This window comes from Ylistrum balloti, unplaced genomic scaffold (assembly GCF_031769215.1).
Source record: "Ylistrum balloti isolate Yb309-2 unplaced genomic scaffold, AGI_CSIRO_Ybal_v1 Utg370948, whole genome shotgun sequence".
NCBI classification, from domain to species: domain Eukaryota; kingdom Metazoa; phylum Mollusca; class Bivalvia; order Pectinida; family Pectinidae; genus Ylistrum; species Ylistrum balloti.
The window spans coordinates 1-24,261 of record NW_026782534.1 but is presented as its reverse complement, the minus strand read 5'-3'; the positions used below and the strand labels follow the sequence as shown (position 1 = coordinate 24,261).

Here is a 24,261-nt window from a genome sequence, read left to right as displayed (position 1 = left end):
CTGCTATCTTTCTGTTGGCAGTTTCTCCTGTTACCAAGTTAATTTTGCTCATACACTGTAATCGGAACCGAACACGGAAATAATCTTTGTTCACACAATCGGATTTGTATCTGATGGTGAACTCCTAGATTCTGGTTGATGACATACATGTAACTAAGTCCCCATCCTGTAATTGTGGACAGAAAACCTCAGGTAAGGTATTTCCCATGGAAACTCACTTACAATATTACAGCTTATATTTAAAGTTTTTTCTTTCCTGTACTAAGATTTGTGTATCTTTGATGAAATAGTAAATGGAGGCTATGAAAAATTACATAAAAGTTTGAACAAAAAGAAGAAAAAAAAAAAAAAAAAAAACCCAACTATTTCGCAATTCCAGATTACATTTCTCATCCTCGTTAAATATCCAAGGAATGTTTGAAAGACATATCAAGAATAAGACTATCAGTCCATAACACTGAATATAGAAAAATGGCTATACAGAAATATACAGAGAGTATTTGATCTAATCCATAGTACCGTTTGTAATTTAAATGATGTTGAAAATGGATTTCATTCTATTTTCAAATGTCCCCATTATTCCGACTTTGACATTGAAAAGATGTAATTTTGAAAACCTGAGTATGTTTAAACTGGTAGAATTATTAAAGGAATTTACTCCCCCCTCTCCCCCCATAAAAATATAAAAGCAATATATATATACATAAACAGTTAATGTTTTGAGAAACCCATTAATTTGATTGGCTGCCCTCACTGGGTGTATTATGAGTATTTAGTACTTAGTACTTATGTGGGATTGGAAGGAAATAGTAGTCATATTTGCATTAGACAATTAATATGTACAATTTTCTAATAGAAAAAATTAATAATAATAGGAAATCATTAGATGCTTTTACTACCGCTGGTCAAGGTATGTTTCATGAAAATTCTAAACGATGGTTTTAAACACTTGAAAAAGTTGTTTTTCCCTTTTTTGATTGTCAGAAATCGATCCTGTTGACTTATTAGGTGAAAAGATGTTTAACTTTAAATATCATTATAGCCGGCAAACTAAATGGCATTTCTAGAAAACAATAACTGGGAATTATTAGTAAACTATCGTTACATAGTAACACATTTGTAGAAGGAGGAGTCTGCTATTTATATTCCAACATGTCAAAGTGTGTGAAAGTTTTTATTACATATTTCCACATCATTCCCCATCATCTCATTTTTGAAAGGGAAATATATAATCGACCATAAATTCCAAGGGAGAAAAAAAAATGTTTTTCCCCTTTTTGTGAAAGCTGAAATCACTTTAACTTGCCCTAAGTAACCTCGATTAAAACAAGACTTTATGTCGTTGATGCTTAAAAATTGTCTAGTTGTTTATCAGAAGAAACTCACTGTTTGGAACTCCAGAGAACAAACTTATATGTACGAATTACACCAGGCTGGAGAGACAATGCGGATAGTAACCATGCCGTTCTTTATACTATGTTCATTATCATACTCATATCAATATGTGCTTGATGTATGAGATCTGAGGAGAATACTGACGTAACACGTATGTTATGTTGTTCAGTTTTCCAAAAGAGAGTAAAAAAAATATTTATCAATCTGTGGAGTTGGAGTAAATCTAAGAGAGATAACTCGTACTTAACTCTAGACTATGAACTCTTTTGTGAGAGGAATCGACTTCCGGCTAGTTTCACTTTAACTTTTGGCGGTATAAAATGTCTTGTTTAGTATCTTACTCAGATAGTGACGAGGAAAGAACAGATGGAACTAGCGATACACATACATCTGACAGTAGAGTTGGGAACAGATTAAAAAGATGTTCCTCCCCTGAGGTTAATTTAGAGACAAAGAAAGTAAAACACAGGTATGCATCAGGTCTGATCAGGCCTCCAAATCAGGGACGTATATGACAGACGTCCCTGTCCAAATATAACAGCACTTAAATTACATACAGAGTTACCTTATTAGTCTCAGGCTATAGTATTAATTTAGTGTGACTGTATGTATGATGGAGGAGGTTAAATGTGTATACACATTGTGTATCTCTTTTGATACTATTAGTACCACAGATGTATGTAATATACATGTAGTTTGCAGTTTGATTATTGATTTCTGGGTAAATTTTAATTGATCAGTTTCTTATCACTAGTCACCTTTTATTTCTGCAGTGCGAATGTCTTGCCCCTTCCTGACACGATAAAATCTTTGTTTGCTGAAAAGTCTCGAACTCATCAAGATGACCCCGAAAAACATGACGGACGGATACGTTCATTCGCACATGAGGAAGGAAGCTGGGCTACACATGTGCACATCCCATGTAGGTGAAGATTGTGATTGGATATTTTGTTTTCATAATGGCTATAATGTTAAAGGATAACTGATGATCACACCACACCATACTGATTGAAATTGTACTTTAACATATGTAAAGTGTATTGGCATTGCCTGTTATAAACCTGATGTAAAAACATGATGTCTAAAAGGCTTCAATGAGTGTATAACCAAATTCTAATGTCTGGTATATGTTGTTCAACTACCATAATGATGTCTATATATCTGATTAAATGTGCTTTTCTGTCCACATAGAGACATAAGGTATACAGCTTTAAGAAGGATTCCTGTTCTGAAAGTTCTAATGCATTGAGGATGCTAAAATCTATTCTGAGAGTGATGATTTTTTTCTTCATTTTTGGTACTTTATCATCATTGGAAATTTTTGTGTATATTCCAGATGATCATGATTCACGATTTAATGACTTAGTCAGTGAGCTATTGCTTTGTTTACGTCCGCTGGACTTCAAGCCAATGGAAAGTTTTCACATCAGTCTCTCTCGGACTGTCAGTTTACGTCACCATTGGATCAAATCACTCACTGACTCACTCCAGGCCAAGGCACGAATACTGCACAAGTAAGGTCTCCTCTGTTTATATATCCAAGTACACATAGGTCACATTTAAATTACCTTCCAAACGAGAATATGGCTACTTTCTGAATATATTTTAATATGCAAATTCAAATTTGTATTTGTCAGGTGTTACTGTGAGATGATATCTGTGAAGTTATACACAAATGATGAGAAGAATAGGTGAGTACTTCATATCACTTGTATTCTCAAAGATGTCTTGTATCCAACAAGTTTGAAAGAAAGATTTGGTTCCTGTAGCTAAAGCTATGTACATCATCACTGTCCTTAAATAAAAACCACTTCTAGACAACAATCACAACCTTCAACAACACTGCCCTACAACAACCAACAACCATCTCCTACAACACCCCTTCCTGTACAACAACCATTCTCTACAACAATCTTCCCCAACAATAACTGCCATCATATCAGCCATCCCTTATAACAATCACACTCTACAACAACCTAATTACAACAACCATCCCTCACAACAACCTTTCCTGTACAAAAAATCTTCCCTTGTGACAAACATCATTTATAACAAAAGTCACACCCTATAACAACAATTTCTTATATCTCCAACTCCTATAGTAAAATGTCCTACAACAACAGCAAAAATCCTCTACAACAATTACCCCTATAAAATAATCCCCTTTAATAATCACCCCTACAAAAGCCTTTCCCTACCACAAGGATCCCTAGCAGCCACAGCAAAAATCCTCTACAACTACCCTTTATCAAATAATCACCACTTCAACAGCCATTCCCTACCACAAGCATCCCCTACATAAGCTTCTGCCAACAATCTACGTCTACATAACATTTTCCCCTTTAATATTCACATCATGTACCAACCATCAAATATAACAAACACCTTTACAACTTCCACACGTTGTGACACCATTCACTATAACTTTCACCCCCTACAACTACCATCCCCTACAATAACCACCCTCTAAAATAACCACCCTCTACAATAACCATCCCCTACAATAACCATCCCCTACCACATCTACACCATATAAGCTTCTTCCATGTCTCAAACTTAGGCTCTTTTAGCCTTAGTATCACTTATCAGTCCTAAAAGGACTCAACTGCTGTGTGATGAATTTCAATTGATAATTTGGCTTTAATGTATCTTATTGATGTGAAATTCACATGTATGTCCTTTGTACAGTCTTTGAGATGTAACATTACATTTGTACTTGTGAAATAAGCAAGTGTTTATTGATTGACACCAGAATTGGCATCAGGATGAAGTGCTCTTTGATGCAGATAAAAAAAATAATCAAATTCTTCTAGCAATTTCTCGAGTAAATCTTTTTTTTTTATGAAATTTTAGTTTGGGAATTTTATTAAGTTGACATGTTGGTATTTTCTTGTTTTATTTTCTGTTGATAACAGTAATGACTATACAACAATGGCTGTGAGTATATCATGCTTCCATTAGATGGTCTGATCACAAAGGGATATTTTACAAGGGTTATTTGCCAAAATATCCAAGCTTTTCTAGAGCTACTCCCCTTTAACAAATGTTAAGTATGAACGTTTCATTTATACTGAATCCTATGATATAATTGATGATGCGTTGATTTTGATCAAAATTAATATTACTAGAATGTACTTTTAATCACTTAAAATGGTATTGACATCATTTCTGTATGTACATCGCAAGACTTTTCTTGGTGCTGGTAATGGGTGTCAGTATGCAAATATTCTGGTACCCTCATTTATGAAAAAGCTAGCCTTCAGGACTGATAAACATGGGCCTTTGATTTGGTGTGGAAGGGGAGATATCACGATGATTGTAAACATTTCCCCATTCTATCAATGAAAATGCTGTATTTGTATTTTGTAAATAGGCCAAAACGCAAGTAACAGGTAATAAGCTTTTTTTTCTTTAATATGAACTTTATTGTACATTGATCTCAAAACAGCTATCAGCTTCTTAATCAATCTCATTGGGCCGCATGAGATCTTAGTATGGGAGGAAACCAAAATACACGAGAGAAAACCCTTATGGTCGGGCAGGTGACCCGGTATTACCTTTTTTACGTCCGCTGGAGGAATCGAACCCAGGACGTCTAGCCATAGGTTACCACAACGCCACTTGACCACCCTTAGTCTTTAATGAATATTGGATTACACACGCCGACATTTTAAATACAGTAATATATAAATTCTTATTACCGATTACCTTGTTATCATAATGATATTTTTTTCTTAATCCTTAAATATTTATACAGAACATTTGTGGCAGTTGAGGTACACTCTCATCCAGCTGTGCTAAGGGACTACGTTGTAGCTGTTGACAAGTGCCTTGAGGAGTTTGGACTTCAGAAATACTACAAGGTGAAGTGTTTGTAATAATGTTAGTGACAGGAGGGTTTTGTCTGACACACATGTGGACAATGTGTATTACCTGTACTTAGTTACATTTTCTTCTGAATATTAAAATAGTGTTAATGCAGTAACGAACATTCTTGGTAATCACATAAAAATATCATAAGAAAATGACACAGAGTTTAGAGATGTAGTCTTCTTCTAAAACTACTCCAGTAACCTGCGAAAGTAAACACACATAAAAGCAACGTAAGAGATTCAGTTATTTTACGCACCTTTTTGCGGTAGAAAGAATTAATGAACTAACGGTCCACGTTGTTTCCCAGGATCCGTCATTCCACATGAGTGTAGGATGGTGCCTTGGAGATGTTCTTCCTGATGTCACAGATGAAAAGAAACGACAACTACAGGTCAGATCTGTATCATATTATACCTTGTCAGTGGTTTTATTCATTAAGTCGCTACGGTATAATTCAGAGTAGTAGTGTGGTAGAATTCTACAATGTAGATCCTGAATGTAGTAGAACTGATATAGATTTTGTGTTTTCTCTACAGGTAGTCCTGGACGGATATCTACATACTAATCCGGACCTTAAACTCCTCCCTGTGGACCAGATACAGTGTAGATCGGGCAACAAGGTCTTTACATTTACGCTGGATACATGACTTTAACTAAATAAATAACATTTGATACTATGTGTTGTCCTTTTCGTCATTGTACTCTCTCCTCGTGAACATTGATATTGCCGCCTTGTCAATTTTCACATATGGAAGACAATTGTGAGTACCTTAACACTCTGATCTATTTGTGGTCCATTCAATAAGTTAAAGCTGTTCCAATCGCCATTTCGTACTTAAGCTAGCACACATAAGCTTCAGAGACGAATGCAGTATCAATGGGCCTGTTACTAATTAAACCACCATCATCGCTCTCTGTACCCCTGTCACCATCCTCGATACTCCAGGGGTTACAACCACTTTGGCTCTCTGAACCCCTGTCACCATCCTCGATACTCCATGGGTTACGACCACTTTCGCTCTCTATACCCCTGTCACCATCCTCGATACTCCATGGGTTACGACCACTTTCGCTCTCTGTACCCCTGTTACCATCCTCGATATTCCAGGGGTTACGACCACTTTCGCTCTCTGTACCCCTGTCACCATCCTCGATACTCCATGGGTTACGACCACTTTCGCTCTCTGTACCCCTGTCACCATCCTCGATACTCCATGGGTTACGACCACTTTCGCTCTCTGTACCCCTGTCACCATTCTCGATACTCCATGGGTTACGACCACTGTCGCTCTCTGTACTCCTGTCACCATCCTCGATACTCCAGGGGTTCAAAATTGAAGATTCCATGTGCGGCACCTTGTGGATAAAATGAGAAGACTAGTATGATTATTTGATGTACATCAAACGAATCTTGAGGTCGCATAACGGTATGTTGAACTGACTTTGAAGTTTAGTGTATTTTTTTAAAGGAGCGTATCAGTGATGGGACTTTTTTCACTCTCATGAAACCCGCTTTAGACCAATGTTGCCATGACATGTTCCAGAGGTGCAGAGGGCGAAAATGATCGTAACATCTAGAGTATAGAGGATATAGTAGAGCAGCTTGTTCAATATACTAAATTTCTATAGCGCCTTATCTAATTCGTTAGGATTACACTAAAGCGCTTTACATAAAATGTTCACCTTGAAATTCGCTGTCTGATGACATAGAAACAGTATTAACATCCACCGAATCATTCAAAGCAAGTTCATTTCTTAACGTGACAGTTTTGTTTATGAAGAATGAACTAAACTGTTCCGATAAGTCTTCTTGGGACCCGCAACTTGGAAGAACAGTATCATGTTTCTGGCCCATTATGCCTTTGGCAAGTTTGTGCAGTTGTTTATGATCATTGCGACAATGTTCAATTTTACTGGAGTAATATTCACGTTTGGTTTGAATAAGACGTTTGCTCACTTTTCGACACTGGTCTTTGTATAACTGATTGTGGATTGCAAGTCGTGTTCTCCTCCATAACCTCTCAGCTGTGCGCCGTTTCTGTTTCTCACCGCGGAGTTCTTCATTATACCACGGGGTATTAGGCCTCAATGTCACAACTTTAGAAATCAGTGGAGCATGTTTGTCAATGATGGTACTTATACCAGTATTGTAGGCATTTACGAGGTCATCCACTGTGCCATCTACAGACTGTAGAGTATGGGATGATTTAATATCAAATCTGTCGTACAAACTGATTTGAATCTCCGAAATAAGACTTCTTTCCTGATTCGTTTGGGCTTTGAGACATTTAAGGAGGTACAAATAGCCAGGTGGTCACACTTGATATTTCTCTTGGAATCACTGAGATGAGGATCAAAGATGGATGGCACAGACAGAATGAGAGGACTTCCATCGCGTGTTATTACTACATCCAACGTGTGTCCATGGATGTGTGTGGCCCCTGTAACGTGCTGAACTAGGTTGTCGCCGTCGTTAGAGTCATCCAGGTGAAAGTTCAAGTCACCAGTTATAACAACATCCTGTGATTTCGCAGCTTGGAGATCATGATAGGAAGACCACTGTTCGAAAAAAATGACTGTTTCGAAAGTCGTTCTTTTTAGAAGACGGCGGCCGATATATTACACAGAGTCTAAAATGTGAAGTAGAGCCAGCAGTTACTGAGTACTCAGCATGCTCAAAGTTAGTCCAGTCATTCTCATCTGGAGACATCACTTGCTTAACACCAAATTGGACTTATAAACCACTGCGATTCCTCCTCCCCGTCTATCACTACGAGAGGAATGCAGGATGCTGTAACCAGTGGGCAAAAGTTCAGAAATTACACTTGAGTCTATTGAAGTACCCAACCAGGTTTCAGTTATTGCCAAAATGTCTGAGTCATTAGATATCAATAAATCGCTAATAGACGATGCTTTGTTCTTAACAGAACGACAATTTAATGTTATCAGTTTCAGAGGGGAAGGCGATGGAAAATGTCCATGGTGTTTTCTTAGATATTTGAGGTTTCCATAATTGACAGGTCTATGTTGTCCTGATGCCTGGGTGGATTTGACCTGATTCATTAGTTAGGGTTGGCAATTATTTTTTTTTAATTCAGAAATTTGATTCGACCCCTAGGGACTTTTTCAAGAGTCTCTGTGTAAATATTTCTTTTGTTCATATTTTGCTTTAGTTTTATAAAATTGGAGTTTGAAAGCTAATCAATATTTTGCTTCAAAATTCTACTCTTTCTTAGTGCTTGAAATGAGTTCAACCAGATTTGATGTGAAACATTATTGAGAGTGGAGAATCATTTCTTTAATTCAGAAGGTTGGTTCGACCCCCAGTTAATAGGAATGACCTTGATCCACTTGAAAGGTCACAGAGATCGACTACGGCATGTTAAAATATTCAAATGATTTCTCAATAACCAAAAGGCCAAGAATTATGATATTAGGTCTGTAGCATGCTAGGATTAAGACCTAACAACTTTTAAAAATATAAATAACATTGACCCACTTTCAAGGTCACAGGTAACAAATGTGTTAAAATGTCTAGATGATTTCTTCTCAGTAACTTAAAGGACCAGGCTGCTGGTATTAGACTAACTTTGAAAGTCACAGGGTCAAATGTATTGAATTGCTTATGCAATTTCCTCTCAATTACCGAAAGACCCAGGATGTTGATATTAGGCATGTAGCATGCATTTAGGGCTACCACTTTCAAGGTCACAGAGGTCAAATGTGTTGAAATGCTTAAGCAGGTTCTCAATAACCGAATGGCTAAGGGTCTTGATATTGGGCTTGTAGCCTGTTTTTTTAACAAGCAATAAATCCGGAGTAATGGCAATTATGTAGTGTTGGTATATAAAGAATATAATTTTAATTTTGCAGGAGATATCTTGATGAACCAACACTATCTGCTTTGTAAGCTGTGGGGTAGTTGAGCAATTGATTTTAAGCCTATTTTGCCTCTTTCCTATATATGTCTTTATAGTTAGATGTCCATTAAGACAATGGACCTCTTACTTGAAAATCTTTGGCGTGCAGTACATTCCAGCGTATTCTCGACGATGGTATACAACTGTCGTCTATATTCTCAATTCTACTGGAGTGTCTATCAATATTACTTGTACCAAGTTATCATCAGTGTAAATCAGACTCGATCAATTCTATTTGCATCGAGTTATCATCGGTGTAATTCAGTCTCAATCAATTCTATTTGTATCGAGTTATCATCAGTGTAATTCAGTCTCAATCAATTCTATTTGTACCGAGTTAACATCAGTGTAAATCAGTCTCAATCAATTCTACATGTACCGAGTTAACATCAGTGTAAATCAGTCTCGATCAATTCTACTTGTACCGAGTTAACATCAGTGTAAATCAGTCTCGATCAATTCTACTTGTACCGAGTTATCATCAGTGTAAATCACTGTCCATCAATTCTGCTTGTACCGAGTTAACATCAGTGTAAATCAGTCTCGATCAATTCTACTTGTACCGAGTTAACATCAGTGTAAATCAGTCTCGACCAATTCTACTTGTACCGAGTTAACATCAGTGTAAGTCAGTGTCCATCAATTCTACTTGTATCGAGTTCACGTCGGTGTAAATCACTTCATCAATGCTAGAACGACATGCACTTACCTGGATAACAAATACGTTAATAATACATTGTAATATTGACCTCATTTGTAAACAGAAAATGATGTGGCCGCATATCTGCCGGTACCAAAGTTCACCTGACCCAAGGCAGTTATCTGGTCAATAAACGTCATTATGTGATATCAAAGGAGCGTTTTAGAGAGGTCGGTCGCGCTAGATATGTAGGGCACAATGGATTAATCTAGATTCTGGATGATAGACAATATGTTGTACCTTGGTTAAATTAGTCATTTTATGGCGTTATTGCAATGAAACAATAATCACGATAAGCGGGTTAAGATTTCATCACGATCACGGGGATGTTTAGAGAAATAAATGAATATTGTACTGCAAGGATGTTTAGAGAAGGAAGTTAATATTGTAATGCGGGGATGTTTAGAGAAGGAAGTTAATATTGTAATGCGGGGATGTTTAGAGAAATAAGTTACTTTTGTATTGTGGGACGTTTAGAGAAATAAATTTAAAATGTACTGTGGGGATATTTAGAGAAATAAGTCAATATTGTACTGCGAGGATGTTAGAGAAATAGGTAAATATTGTACTGCGAGGATGTTTAGAGAAATAGGTAAATATTGTACTGCGAGGGTGTTTAGAGAAATAAGTTAATATTGTATTACGGGATGTTTAGAGAAATAGGTTAAAACCATACCGTATGAACGTACAAGGAGATTGATATAAAAGTACTACAAATAAAATACTTTTATATCAACATAAGTAAAAAAAAAAAAAAAAAAGGAGTAATTAATGATAACAGCAGAAATTACACAGTAAGAACAATGGTTTCATGTCGTATACTGTTACATTATGGTAAATGTTGCCGGGAGGTTTGCGATCAGTATTCTAACTGTAGTGACGATGAAATGGTTGATGCTGTGTGTGACCAGACTGATATCACCGTTGTTGTCCTTAAATGACCTAAGGTATCGACAGGACGTTAAACAATAGAAAACCTTAAATTAGTGAATATATTCCAATTGTAAATAGTAAATAATAATTTCGTAAATATCAAATTGTAATTATTTACTTATCAAACAAAAATTAGTTGGTCGGGTGGCGCAATGGTAACGTACTCGCCTTTCACCAAGGCCTCCTAGGTTGGATTCCCCAAACAGACGGGAAAAGCCTACGGTTACCTGCCCACCTTAGTTGGTTTCCCCCGGATACTTCCATCCCTTCAAATAAGGCTGACAAGAATGATTAATATAACTTAGAATAATTGGTTCGCAATTGTTGTAAGATGAGTAAAGTTTATATTGATATAATTATATCTATACGTAAAGTACATAACTTTTTTGGTTTATGTTTTTATTTAACGTTAATTATGATAAATATCTAAGTAATTTGTCGAGTATACTGAAGTCTGCATTACTGTACTGGGGACTGGTGAACAGTACGAACGTATGATGATGACAGGTGATTAAGGTAAGTAAACAACGACTGTATCTATCAGGTATGTTCTTTGTACCCGCCACAACATCATGAAGATCATAGTTCACATAATTTCATAATTGGACTGGTCCTCATCTATCACTTACAGGTACAAAGCAGTACATTTCGTGTGTTGACTGCCGGTAAAGCCGATCCTTTCCTAGCTGTTGAGAGAGAAAGACCAAATCCCATTTAATAAGGTTAGTATTTGTTCGCATGGACATGTTTTACTTCTGAAGCCAAACAGGGACAAAACACATACACGTAGGAAATTATGATTGTAACATCTACTAAAATTTTGTGACTTATTTAACGATAGAGTTTGATTCTCTAGCGGTTTGAGTTATCACAATAAGTTAAGGAAGATGTTGTACATAGACAATAATGTCACAAACTGGATATGTTAATTCTGTATGAAACCCGCGTTGTAGCTAAGCAACCAATGATAAGTCAATGTCACATATTTTGTGTTCTTATATGTATAAATCTTTCTTAGGATCTAGGGACAAGACTCACTTTTAACCTTTCCTGTTTGTAGGACTCTCATCTATAAGATTAAAATTATAGTCAAGACAGTTGTACGGTAACAATATAGATACATGTAGAAGGTCTAAATAGGCCTACTATCGACGTAACTGTGACGAATTTCCAGTCACTTCCATACCCTTAACTAGTGGACACAAAAAGAAAATATACAGTGCAGAAATGTCATGATATGTAAATATATAACAATATGCAGCTCGCATCAGCGTTTATATTATAATTTCCTTAAATCACTGACTTTTGAGGTTTACTTTGTGGTATCCGGTCGCGAAGTTAATTGGAAACTCAATACTTTTGCGCACCATAATTATCTACTGAATGATTTTTCCTCCATGGTTTTTATCAATTCGTTTTAGAAATTACCGCTCTCTTACCTATCATTAATTATTAATTTGTTTTGAATTAATTTGTTGTCGTTGAGTAAGATGTGGTAAGGGGTGGAGTTGTGTTAAACATCTGGACTGGTTATCTCACTGACCTATTTTCTATGTTGTTGTTATTTCGTTATGTTGACTAGACAACAGTTGGTTGAGCGTCATATTCAGTGTAAATATGTCATCTGATAAAAAACTAATAAAGGTCACACCGGGTCAGACGTCTACATAAACGGAGATGTAAACACTTCAGAAATTGTTTTCAACAATCATGAGGTCAAAACAAAATTTTGAGGATAAACACAGGGTATTTTTTCCTTGTCTTATTTTGCTCATATTTTATGTATTTAAATGTAGAAACATATACAATAAAATATCAACATCATAACATAATCATAATCCAAGCTCAAAATTCAATAAAACTACTGCAAAATACGAACGGAAGAAAGATTTACATGGAGATTTCTGAAAAAGCACATGGAGAGTAAGACCAGGTGTTCAGGTGATGACAAAAGTAATCGTGGGAACTGATGCAGAAAATAAACCGATTCCCTGTCACTACTTACGCTTTCCTTTGACCGTCTCAGTATAACCGATGATTACTTATCTTCGGAAACTTAGAGGTAACCCAATCCAATTTTCATATTGACTTTGCATTTGTTGAACAAATGATTTGATATCAAGTTTAAGGGATAGCGTGATCAACAATTGTCGTAAAACATTTAGGATGTCTCTAACGGTTAATGTTTATAATGTCCAACATACATTATGTTCACCTCTCTCCCATTTCTTGGGGTCTCCTCTATCATGACAAGCATAGTTACGTATTACCATTTCTCTCCTGTCTTTAACTACAGAAAACACTTGATAGGAATATTTCAAAAGGAAATATGAACGTGCGTTATTGAAGAAAGCGATGATTTAATATTTCTTCTTTGTCGTGTACATATATGATTCGTTGATGTGAGTGACACAGAATTACATTATGCTATTTTGTAGTTAATACATATGCTTTTATGAAACAGCATTGAAAATATTAATATAGATTTTTTTTTTTTAATTCAAACTTAATTGAAAAAGAATGTCATTGTATGTACGTCATGTAGAGTTTTAAACTATGCAGGTTAAAACGTGGTCTCTAACTGTATATAAATGAATATTCATAACTACGACTTGTATCGATAGTGTTTTGTCTGGACCCTAATCATGGTGTGATATGATGACCCTTTCACATTCAACAGCTCCTTGTTATACCTATACTTATATATATAACGACACATTGATACCATAGACATCAGTGTTAGTTACAAACAACAGAATACAGAGTTATGGTTCTTACTAAATAATATCTTCATGTGATGACGGTTTGAGAGAGTAATACGAATTTGTAATGAATTCTTATTAAACACTTTACATTTTATGGTAGATTATGATCCATCCTCGTGTATTTTGTGGCTGTATATATTATATTTACGTTTTCTAGAATGAGTTAATTCTGTGTTGTTACATGTATTTTACATTATGACCCATCTTCGTGTATTTTGTGACTGTATATATTATATTTACGTTTTTTAGAAATGGCTTATACCGCGTGGCTCATCCTCCTGTTTTGTGTGGCTGCACACACAAGGGAAATAACCATACAGACCTACAACGTTGGTCTCAACCCTCGAGTTAACAATATGGATATAAGGAGAGAAGCTGTTATTCCGGAACTCAGACAGAACGGAAGTGACGTCGTTTGCCTTCAAGAGGTACGGCTAGCATGCATTAGGTCTTTCGAGTTAACATAAAGTGAATGGGGAAAAAATAGAAAAAATATCACTTGTATGTAGAATGACGAACAATGTGTTCCTAAAGCAATAATCCTTTCATTGTTTTGATACTTCAATGTAGATTTGGAGAAGTGGGGACGTACAGCACATCATTGAGTCACTGAAAGACGTTTACCCACACTCACTAAGTCCGCTCCATGACCAGGCGGGATCGTTCCATTACCGTACCTTCTGGCCTCCATGTTTTAGCTGGGCGGCTATGTCCTTCGCGACTTGCGCATTGACCTATTGTCGAAACGAGCCAACAGAAGAGGACGTGGTACGTTGTGTTGTGTCGTGTGGTTTCGTAGACGTATCTCGTGAGTGTATCTCGTGCGTGGTGATTGGTGGCACATTTGCTGCTCTTAGAGGCTGTGTGTACGGCTTTGGATACAACTACAACCCCCAGGGTCTTCTTCTGCTCAGCAAGCGGCCGCTTTTCAGAGGCTCTGTTACAGACTATTTCCCGGGTACCAAGACCATAGCACAGCGATCGTATGTCAAAGCTGAGGTGAGTGAAAGTCAAAATAACAAAAACCCAAAACATCCGCACTACCAAACATGACGTTATGTAGCATACGCTGGCATAGCATATACGTATATATCATGAGAAAGAAGAAAGTTTGTGGGTAGCGATTTTATTAGGTAGAAAGTTCAATATCTAAAAACTACGCTGACCCGCAGAGGAAAATTGGCATAGCAAGCAAATCAGGCTTGAGATTGTCTTTGTCTTTATCAAAGGAGCAGCAAGAATGAATTATTTAGACCCACGAAATTTTATGATAGACTGGGTGATGGGATGTGGAAGTGAAGTAGGTACGTGTCCTTACCATTTCTGATATTCTCGTTGTATCTCAGACTAATTCTTAAACGTTTCTATTGTGTAGGTACAGAACTTCGGCCCTGTTGTTTGCACACATATGACGTCATATCTTGGGGATTTCTACCTTGAACGTGAGTATATCATTGGTCACACTACATGGGTCGGTTTTATTTGTTAAGCACAAACAGTTAGTATTAAGAATCTAATCTTATAATTTCTTTTATCTAGTTGGCGAAGAATTGAGTTTTAACAAATCTTCAATTTATCTTGATTTTGTCTCGAGACCCAGCTTCGTTCATTAGCACATGAATGAGACAAAGCAGGATTTAATCGTAATGTTTCTATTTTAGACCATTGTTTACAGCCAGTGTGTGCTTGTGGTTTAGTTGAGTGACGTGTAGTTACATATTTTTGTTCCTCGATGGTATGCCTGGTGATTCCGTTGTTGGTTACCTTGTTCTCATTTGAGAACGTGACATTTCTTTCGTAGGTAGATCAAGATTTACATGGTGGATTTACCTTTCCGGTAAAATTGGTTCTCTTCACTTTTATCTTTCATGTATTTCCGTGTAAAATTTTCTTTTGTCTTTTCCTGGGAGGATAAAACAGCTGTATGCTGCAGTTTAATTAATTATTTGGCTCTACTGTATCTTATTGCATTGAAACGTGCTATTCATTTGCGTATCTTTTATACAATCGTTTCCTAGTTTTATCGATTTTCTTTTAATGCAGATTACGTTGGTCGTAGGCTAGTAGCTTATAAAAGTGTTTTTATTCCGAATTTAATGACAATGTGAAATGATTTAGGACTATATACGACATTGATTATTTACAATATTGTGCTCTGGGCTCTTGGGATTCAAGCTGATGAAGACTGTTGGACATCTTGACGTTCGTCATCACAGTCCTTGAATTAGTAATATGTCCTTGTGTAATGTGTAGTTCATTGTGTAAGGCGTTCTTTATTTTGCTCCTTGTTTTGTTGTTACTGCCATGCTTCTAATTTTGAAAACATGGCATTTTTTGGGATTGACCTAGATATGCATGGCGGTGTCCTCAGTGAAGCCCAAGGCGTTACCTTCTAGATTTGATTTCTAACTTCGTATATCCGATGAATACGTTACCAAACCATAACCATAAATTCAATGCATCAATGTATTCCAAGGTAAATTTTAGGGACCTCCTAAAATCTCTGTTCCCTGTATCAATAAGTCCGTAGGAACACAAAACGAAATCTTCCAAGGGAAAGGTAAAAATAAAGCTGGCGTCACAAAAGGGATACATGCGAGAGTGTGTGTTTATCTAACGTAAAGCATTGATATAAGATTAAACAAGATATACGTGTTAGCTTCATCTACATTTAACGGTATTGTTGATCAGTATTTTACCATGTTTACTGCAATCACGTCACAGGTTATATGTTACAGCGAGCCTGATGGACAGGTTTAGGGGCTGGGCGGATCAGAGCCAATATGAGGCTAGCGTGCTGGTGAGTCTGTTCAACGACGACAGGAAAGGCGTCATAATGGGGGATCTTAATACCAGTCCAGGCCTGCCCAATCAGGGTGTCTTCCCCCACATGTCAGGTACGTGTAACACACTACTTTGTCAGACATGCCGTTTCCCCCTACATGTCAGGTACGTGTGACACACAGTTTTGTCAGGCGTCTTCCCCCATGTCAGGTATGTGTGACGCACTACTTTGTCAGACAAGATGTCTTACTCCACATGTCAGGTATGTGTAGCACACTGCTTTGTCAGACATGGCGTCTTCCCCCCATATCAGATACGTTTGACGCACTACTTTATCAGACACGGCGTCTTCGTCCACATGTGAGGTAGGTGTAAATCACTACTTTGTCAGACAAGGTGTCTTCCTCCACATGTCAGGTAAGTGTATTGGTATTGATGGGTTAGCTTTAAAGTTAAGAAAAGTTTCTGAATTAGAATTTCTATGTGTAATGAAAATAACATTAATCCATGAATTTCATTTTTGCTGACAAAATCATGACATCAGTTGATCAATAACGTACGACTGAATATTCACTAACATTTTAAATGTTGGATTTCATATATCCGAAAACAGAACCTGGTTTCAGTGAATACTAACACTTAACACTTACAGCCTCCTACAACCAGTTCCTGTTCGGCCATTGGGTGTCCCCATTCGTGGATCGCGTGGGTAGATGTACATTCTGTAAGGAAAATGTTCTCACGTTTGACAATGAAAGTTGGATCCTGGACCATGTACTGACAAAAGGGCACAACGTCCTTAATTCCAAGGTAATACGAAATATTGATAGGAACTATTCTGGATTCAGGCTGTACTTTGTACATTAATATCATGTAGGAGATCAGCTCACGTGTCTTACCTGCTGTTTACTATGTTTAACAATCAATTTTTTGAGAAAGGTCAGGTTCCTATGTGACTACCTTGGGCAGACGCATGTATATTATTGATTGTATTTGATGATGCGGAGGTTTGGGGGGAGGGGAGGGGGGTAATTCAGTTACTGGATGTGAAATATGAAGGACCTTGTCTATGTAGCGACCTTAACATCAAATCAGATATACGAAGATTACAGAATTGATTGAATTGGGGCGTGCACTTCCGCATTGAAACAACTTTTTTCGATCACTTTGGATGTTCCTAAGTAGCCTCCTAGACTTCAACGATTAGCCCTTTAGTTTCACTGACGAGTCCCAAAAGGACGAAACTGCTCTACCGTATTTTACCCTAAATTTGTATTATAAGTTGCGATTGGCTTGTCTTTTGTACAATCATCAGTGTTGTACACTATATTAGTAGCCTACAGCTACTGTTACATTTCAGTTTTATCTGTTGGATCTTTTCCTACAACGAAACCAACAGGGGCGGCTTTCCACCAAGCTGTATGACAAGCGTGATGATTTCAATTTCCCTGTTGTGAATTTTCAATTTCTGAGTAGCAACATTCCTGCATCCCCAACTTATAGTGTATACCTTTAGCAGTCGATTCGAGTTTCAAAATATGCAGTTTGATGTATCTCCAAGTAAATTTATCTTTGGATCTTTTTCTGCCCTAAATTTATTGAATTGAAGTTTGAATATGTTGACATGTTGGAATTATGTTTCTTCAATCTTTTCAGCTTCTCCATACGGAAAACATCGATGGTCAGAATTTCCCCATATCTGACCACTACGGTGTAGAGGTGACCTTTGAGGACGACAGCTGATGAGTGACCAGTGACTTTGGCTGACTTCTACCTCATCACAGTGACATTGTATAGAGTTGAACCAGATAAACTGCATGCAGAATTGTTATAAGCGTAAACCTGTTGAGTCCGTAGATGTACAGCCTTCACTGAATTTTCTGATTATCTGTTTACTGTGTTAATCCGAGTGAATCGACTGAACGATCTAGTTAATTTTATGTAGCTTTTGTGACATTTATCGACATCATATTTCAATAGGTAATATTGTGCTCCTCTAAATTTAGAGAAAATACATGTATTTCACTCAAGCATTTTCATTGATAATCTTTTATTCATGTTTATTTACCTTTGAAAGAATGTGGACAGACTTAGCAGAAAAAACAGAAGGGCATTAAGAGAGAGAGAGAGAGAGAGAGAGAGAGAGAGAGAGAGAGAGAGAGAGAGAGAGAGGGAGAGAGGAAGAGAGAGAGAGAGAGGGGCGGAGTTGGGGCCTGGATACAATGGGCAAGAGGGGACTACGTTTGGAAATGTAAAGTTGTGGACGGTTGTACGACGCTATGACGTCATTAAAACACAAATTATTGTAGACATTAACAATAGGGATAAAGCGACAAAACGACGGTCCATCTTGTGAATAATTGTTCATATGTACTTGATCTGTTGGTATTTTCTGTTTATTTTGCTATTAAACCTGTTTATAAGATCAGTATTATGACATCAACTTATGACCATTATCTTAGTAATAAAAAACAACTGAGATATACACCAGTATAAGCAATATAGGTAGAAAACGTGAAAATAATATTAAAAAGAATGAGGGCAGCAATAACGAAACTGATCATTTAAGATATAAGCACAGTGGAAATTTGTATCTTCCTACTGTATATCACACCTCTTTCTAATAATACCCTCGAAACCTTGCGTTCCCTGTGTGTTCTTCAGTAATCGATATACATAAGGAATTTTGATGTTCAGACCAAGACTGAACTTCAAGGAAATTGAGGTAAAATATGAGTTTGTTAATTTTTCACTTCTGCTTGACCCATTAGTGTTCAAATCTGAAGCAGCCGAACGCTCAGTGTTATATATTACTTATGGGTTGGTTGCCAGTTTGTTTTTATATTAACTGACCTCTGTACAGTGCACTGACGTTGTGTATATAGATAAGCTGATATAAGTTGTACACAATTGAATGAAACAAATCTGACAACCAAACCATTTGTTAAAAACAACAGAACAACACACATCCGTTTAAGTGACATCTTTAATACATGTACCGACCTGTGGGTGTAATTAGTAACATCATACCAATTCATTTTAGTTCAATTACAATTCAATTTTATTCGAAGGACCTTACGGTCGATATGTTTACATGAATACAATACAATACAATACAATACATACAATATAATACATACAATATAATACAATGGAATGTAATGCAATACAATACAATGTAATACAATACAATACAATGTAATGTAATGTAATACAATAGTATATAATGACGTACCTACCTATCTACAGACATACATGAAGAGTGATACCTACCTATCTACAGACATACATGAAGAGTGATACCTACCTACTTACAGACATACATGAAGAGTGATACGTACGTACCTACTTACAGACATACATGAAGAGTGATACGTACGTACCTACCTACAGACATACATGAAGAGTGATACGTACCTACCTACAGACATACATGAAGAGTGATACCTAGCTACCTACCTAGAGACATACATGAAGAGTGATACGTACGTACCTAATTACAGACATACATGAAGAGTGATACGTACCTACTTACAGACATACATGAAGAGTGATACCTACCTACTTACAGACATACATGAAGAGTGATACGTACGTACCTACCTACAGACATACATGAAGTGTGATACGTACCTACCCACAGACATACATGAAGAGTGATACGTACCTACCTACAGACATACATGAAGAGTGATACCTTGCTACCTACCTACAGACATACATGAAGAGTGATACATACATACCTACCTACAGACATACATGAAGAGTGATACGTACATACCTACCTACAGACATACATGAAGAGTGATACCTTGCTACCTACCTACAGACATACATGAAGAGTGATACATACATACCTACCTACAGACATACATGAAGAGTGATACCTTGCTACCTGCCTACAGACATACATGAAGAGTGATACATAAATACCTACCTACAGACATACATGAAGAGTGATACCTTGCTACCTACCTACAGACATACATGAAGAGTGATACGTACCTACCTACAGACATACATGAAGAGTGATACGTACGTACCTACCTACAGACATACATGAAGAGTGATACGTACGTACCTACTTACAGACATACATGAAGAGTGATACGTACCTACCTACAGACATACATGAAGAGTGATACGTACCTACCTACAGACATACATGAAGAGTGATACGTACTTACCTACAGACATACATGAAGAGTGATACGTACCTACCTACAGACATACATGAAGAGTGAACTCTCAAAACAAACATACATAATACATATAAAGAGGATTTTTACCAAAAATATAAGTGTGTCACACTTGACGATTCAACTGAAGATTGTCTATGGGTTAAACTCGATGATGGTGATGGTGAAGTTTTTGTAATATGTGTATGTTACCTCCCTCCTAAAGATTCCTCACGAGCTTCTGACGCGGAAAGTTTCTTTAGTAGCTTGATAGAAAAAGTTTATCTGTACCAAAACTTAGGACATGTCTATGTGATTGGGGACTTCAACGCAAGATGTGGTGACCTTACTGATTATGTTGAAGGTGTCGATGACATAACAGACCGTATCGTTATCGACAGTACCATAAATGATCATGGTTATCAGCTGATCGATTTCCTCTCTGATACCAATTTTTGTATTGTTAACGGCAGGTTAGGTAACCAAAATTTTACCCAGGTGTCATCAAAGGGGAAGTCGTTTGTAGACTACTTACTAGTATCTCATGAAGGATTGAGCAGCGTTAAAGATTTTAATGTTCAGCTCATGTCTGATATTAGTGAACGCTTGTCATTAAATTATATTGACCGTATTCCTGATCATTCCTTGCTAGAATTCAAAATCAATTTATGTAGTGTAGAAAATGAAACAGATGTCACGAAAACAAAGTGTAATGGACCTAAACGATACGACACCAAATATATTCCTGAAAATTTCATGAATGATGATGATGCAATGAGGAAAATTTTAACGGCAATTGACGAAATAGAACATGATTTAGAGGTTTCCTCCGATGTTAACCAAGCGTACAGCGACTTTACTAACTTAATAGAAAGCGAAATGGAGGCTAAGTTACCAACACTAAAGGTTAGAGATAGTATGGGGAGAATAAACTCTACTCTGCGACGGAAACCTTATTGGACGGAAGAGTTACAGAACTTAGTTCACGAGCGTAATGAAAGTGAGAGAAAATGGCTTAAGTGTAAGGGTCATGCAAATTTAAAGCGATTACTAAAAATTCAATATATAAATGACCGTAAACTTTTTAATAAAACACTTAGACAAGAAAAGCACCGATACCAAAAACTTAAACAAGATGAATTGCTCGACATGTGTAATAATTCCCCTACCGATTTCTGGAAGAAAATAGGTCAGCTTGGTATGCAAAGAGAGAGATCATATACCATACCAAATACAATGAGAGATGCAAGTGGTAACATTACGAAAAACTGTGATGAATCTTTAAAAGTTTGGTACGATTCTTTCCAGAATCTTCAAGGCGCTGACACGTCAGACGCTACAGTTGTAACAGAAGACATAGAAAGTATATTGGGGCCTAAGCTCGACACCGACAGTACTATATTGAACCTACCTATAACCCGTCAAGAAGTTGAAGATTCTGTTTATCGCGCTAAGTTAAATAAAGCGGCCGGTATCGACAATATTCAGAGCAATGTCCTCAGAAACCCAGTTTGTATTGATCTTTTATATACAATTATTGTTCATTGTTTTAATAATGGCATAGTACCAGACAAATGGACACAGAGTATTATTAACCCCATTTTAAAAGCAGGAAAGGATCCATTGAATCCTCAAAGCTACAGAGGAATCGCACTTATATCTATCCCATGTAAAATTTACGCCAATGTTTTAAATAATCGGTTGTCAAAGTGGTTAGAAACGAATGAATTACTTGTAGATGAACAAAACGGTTTTAGAAAGAATAGAAGTTGTTTAGATCACCAGTATTTATTGTACTCTATCATAAATAACCGAAAAATCCAGAAAAAATCTACTTTTGTATGTTTTGTTGACATGAAGAAAGCATTTGATTGTGTAAACAGAGATCTTTTGTGGGCTAAGCTAGAACATTATGGTTTAAATGGATATTTCTTGGATGCTATTAAATCTTTATATTTTAATTATGAATGTAGAATTAGAATAAACCGTGTTCTTACTCAACCTGTAACTATGAAGCAAGGTTTAAAACAAGGCTGTAACGCATCACCGACACTTTTTTCCATGTACATAAATGACTTAGCTAAAGACATTAATGATTTAAAATGTGGAGTAGATATAGAATCATGTGTCATCTCCATTCTTCTCTATGCTGATGATATTGCTCTCATTGGACCCGACGAAAAATCAATGAAAAAGATGTTGAATGTATTAAATATGTGGTGTAAAAAGTGGAAAATCGAAATAAATCAAGATAAAACTAATGTAGTACACTTTAGAAATAATTCCATGCCTGTTACTGATCACACGTTTTCATGTGGTGATATAGTTATCGCCTTAAATACTAAGTACAAGTACTTGGGGCTATGGTTTGAGGAGCACATGGATTTGCATTTCACTGTAAAAGAACTCTGTAAATCTGCGAGCAGAGCACTAACATCGTTGTATGTAAAATATTCTCATGCCGGTGAAATGACATATGATGTGTTTAACAAGTTATATCAAACTTTAGTTCAACCGGTTCTTTTTATGGCTGTGGAATATGGGGTATAAATAAATACCGTGAGGTGTCCACTGTACTCCACAAAGCGTGTAGATACTTTTTAGGCGCCTCCCGTCGATCAAGTAACTTAGCCCTCCGAGGTGATATGGGATGGCATTCTTGTAATGTTAATCAGGTTTTAGAAACGGTACGCCTGTTTTTAAGAATAAAGTGTTGTAACGACAGCCGTCTTATGAAAAAAGTACACCTATGGTCTGTAAGGTTGAAAAAATCCTGGGATTCTAGAGTTATTACAGTCATAGAAGAGAAAAAATTAAGTGAAATTGTAAACTCGACATTTTCTATTAGAAACAAGATAAGAAATATTAAAGAAAAGTTAATGACTATAGATACAGAGGAATGGTACAACAGCTTGTGGAATGATAGTAATAGTGTAAACGGTAACAAGTTGAGAACATACAGAACCTTTAAATCTGAATTAGCGCCAGATTCTTATGTCAAACTCGTGACACAAAAAAGTAAACGGAGGGTAATTTTTAATTTAAGATGTGGTTCTCTACCTCTTGCAGTCGAAACCGGCAGATTTACCAAACCTGAGATTCCATTGGAGAACCGCGTTTGCAAAATATGTACAAATGTAAATAATTCGATAGAGGATGAGATACACTTTTTAATTGAATGTAATGTATATAATGATATTAGATCATCCTTATTTAGAGCAGGAATCGAAATAAGAAATGATTTTTTAAGCCTTAACGATTTAGAAAAAATTGATTTTATAATGTCTTGCAGGGAATTACAAATTCCACTTGCTAATAATTTATACAATATGTTCCGGAGACGTAGCACTTTAAGTGAGTAATCAATGTTTTAACAGTGTCTTGTAAGCCATTTCTGGCTGAATATCACGTATGATTACATTTTTAGAATATATGCTTTAATTGATTCCTTGGCTAAATCAGAAACTTTTTTATATCGATAGATTATCTATTATTAATAATAATTAATTATTGTAGGTAGCGTAAGTTTGGCAAACCTCGATGGTAGGGTTCTCCCCAACCCTTGGAATGCCAAATTTCACTACTGATGAATGTATCATAAATAATTTTTGCCATGTGTATTGTTTTATTATTTCATATATAACATGTAGCTACAGTATGGATGAAACCTATTTTAGTATTACAATATATATTATAATTTATATATTTCGTAT

At 36.5% G+C, this 24,261-nt stretch overlaps 2 protein-coding genes across 2 annotated transcripts; both read left to right on the top strand.

Moving 5' to 3' along the window:
- The first annotated feature begins 1,715 nt into the window (after positions 1 to 1,715).
- LOC132559694 (U6 snRNA phosphodiesterase 1-like) lies at positions 1,716 to 5,915 on the top strand. The gene is made up of 7 exons (XM_060224313.1): positions 1,716 to 1,864; positions 2,169 to 2,317; positions 2,732 to 2,909; positions 3,033 to 3,086; positions 5,153 to 5,258; positions 5,576 to 5,659; positions 5,805 to 5,915. Exons 1-7 carry the CDS (start codon positions 1,716 to 1,718, stop codon positions 5,913 to 5,915), a joined length of 831 nt encoding a protein of 276 aa, XP_060080296.1.
- Positions 5,916 to 13,837: 7,922 nt separating this feature from the next.
- Positions 13,838 to 18,113, top strand: LOC132559681 (uncharacterized). Its single transcript, XM_060224300.1, has 6 exons — positions 13,838 to 14,014; positions 14,157 to 14,585; positions 14,962 to 15,028; positions 16,325 to 16,483; positions 17,023 to 17,180; positions 18,027 to 18,113. Exons 1-6 carry the CDS (start codon positions 13,838 to 13,840, stop codon positions 18,111 to 18,113), a joined length of 1,077 nt encoding a protein of 358 aa, XP_060080283.1.
- Positions 18,114 to 24,261: the final 6,148 nt, after the last annotated feature.

Coding starts and splice junctions, on each gene's coding strand:
- LOC132559681 (XM_060224300.1), top strand. CDS start 13,838: ATGGCTTATACCGCGTGGCTCATCCTCCTGTTTTGTGTGGCTGCACAC. Junction 16,484..17,022: donor TGTCTTCCCCCACATGTCAG/GTACGTGTAACA, acceptor TAACACTTACAG/CCTCCTACAACCAGTTCCTG. Junction 17,181..18,026: donor ACAACGTCCTTAATTCCAAG/GTAATACGAAAT, acceptor CAATCTTTTCAG/CTTCTCCATACGGAAAACAT.
- LOC132559694 (XM_060224313.1), top strand. CDS start 1,716: ATGTCTTGTTTAGTATCTTACTCAGATAGTGACGAGGAAAGAACAGAT. Junction 2,910..3,032: donor AAGGCACGAATACTGCACAA/GTAAGGTCTCCT, acceptor TGTATTTGTCAG/GTGTTACTGTGAGATGATAT. Junction 3,087..5,152: donor ACAAATGATGAGAAGAATAG/GTGAGTACTTCA, acceptor ATATTTATACAG/AACATTTGTGGCAGTTGAGG.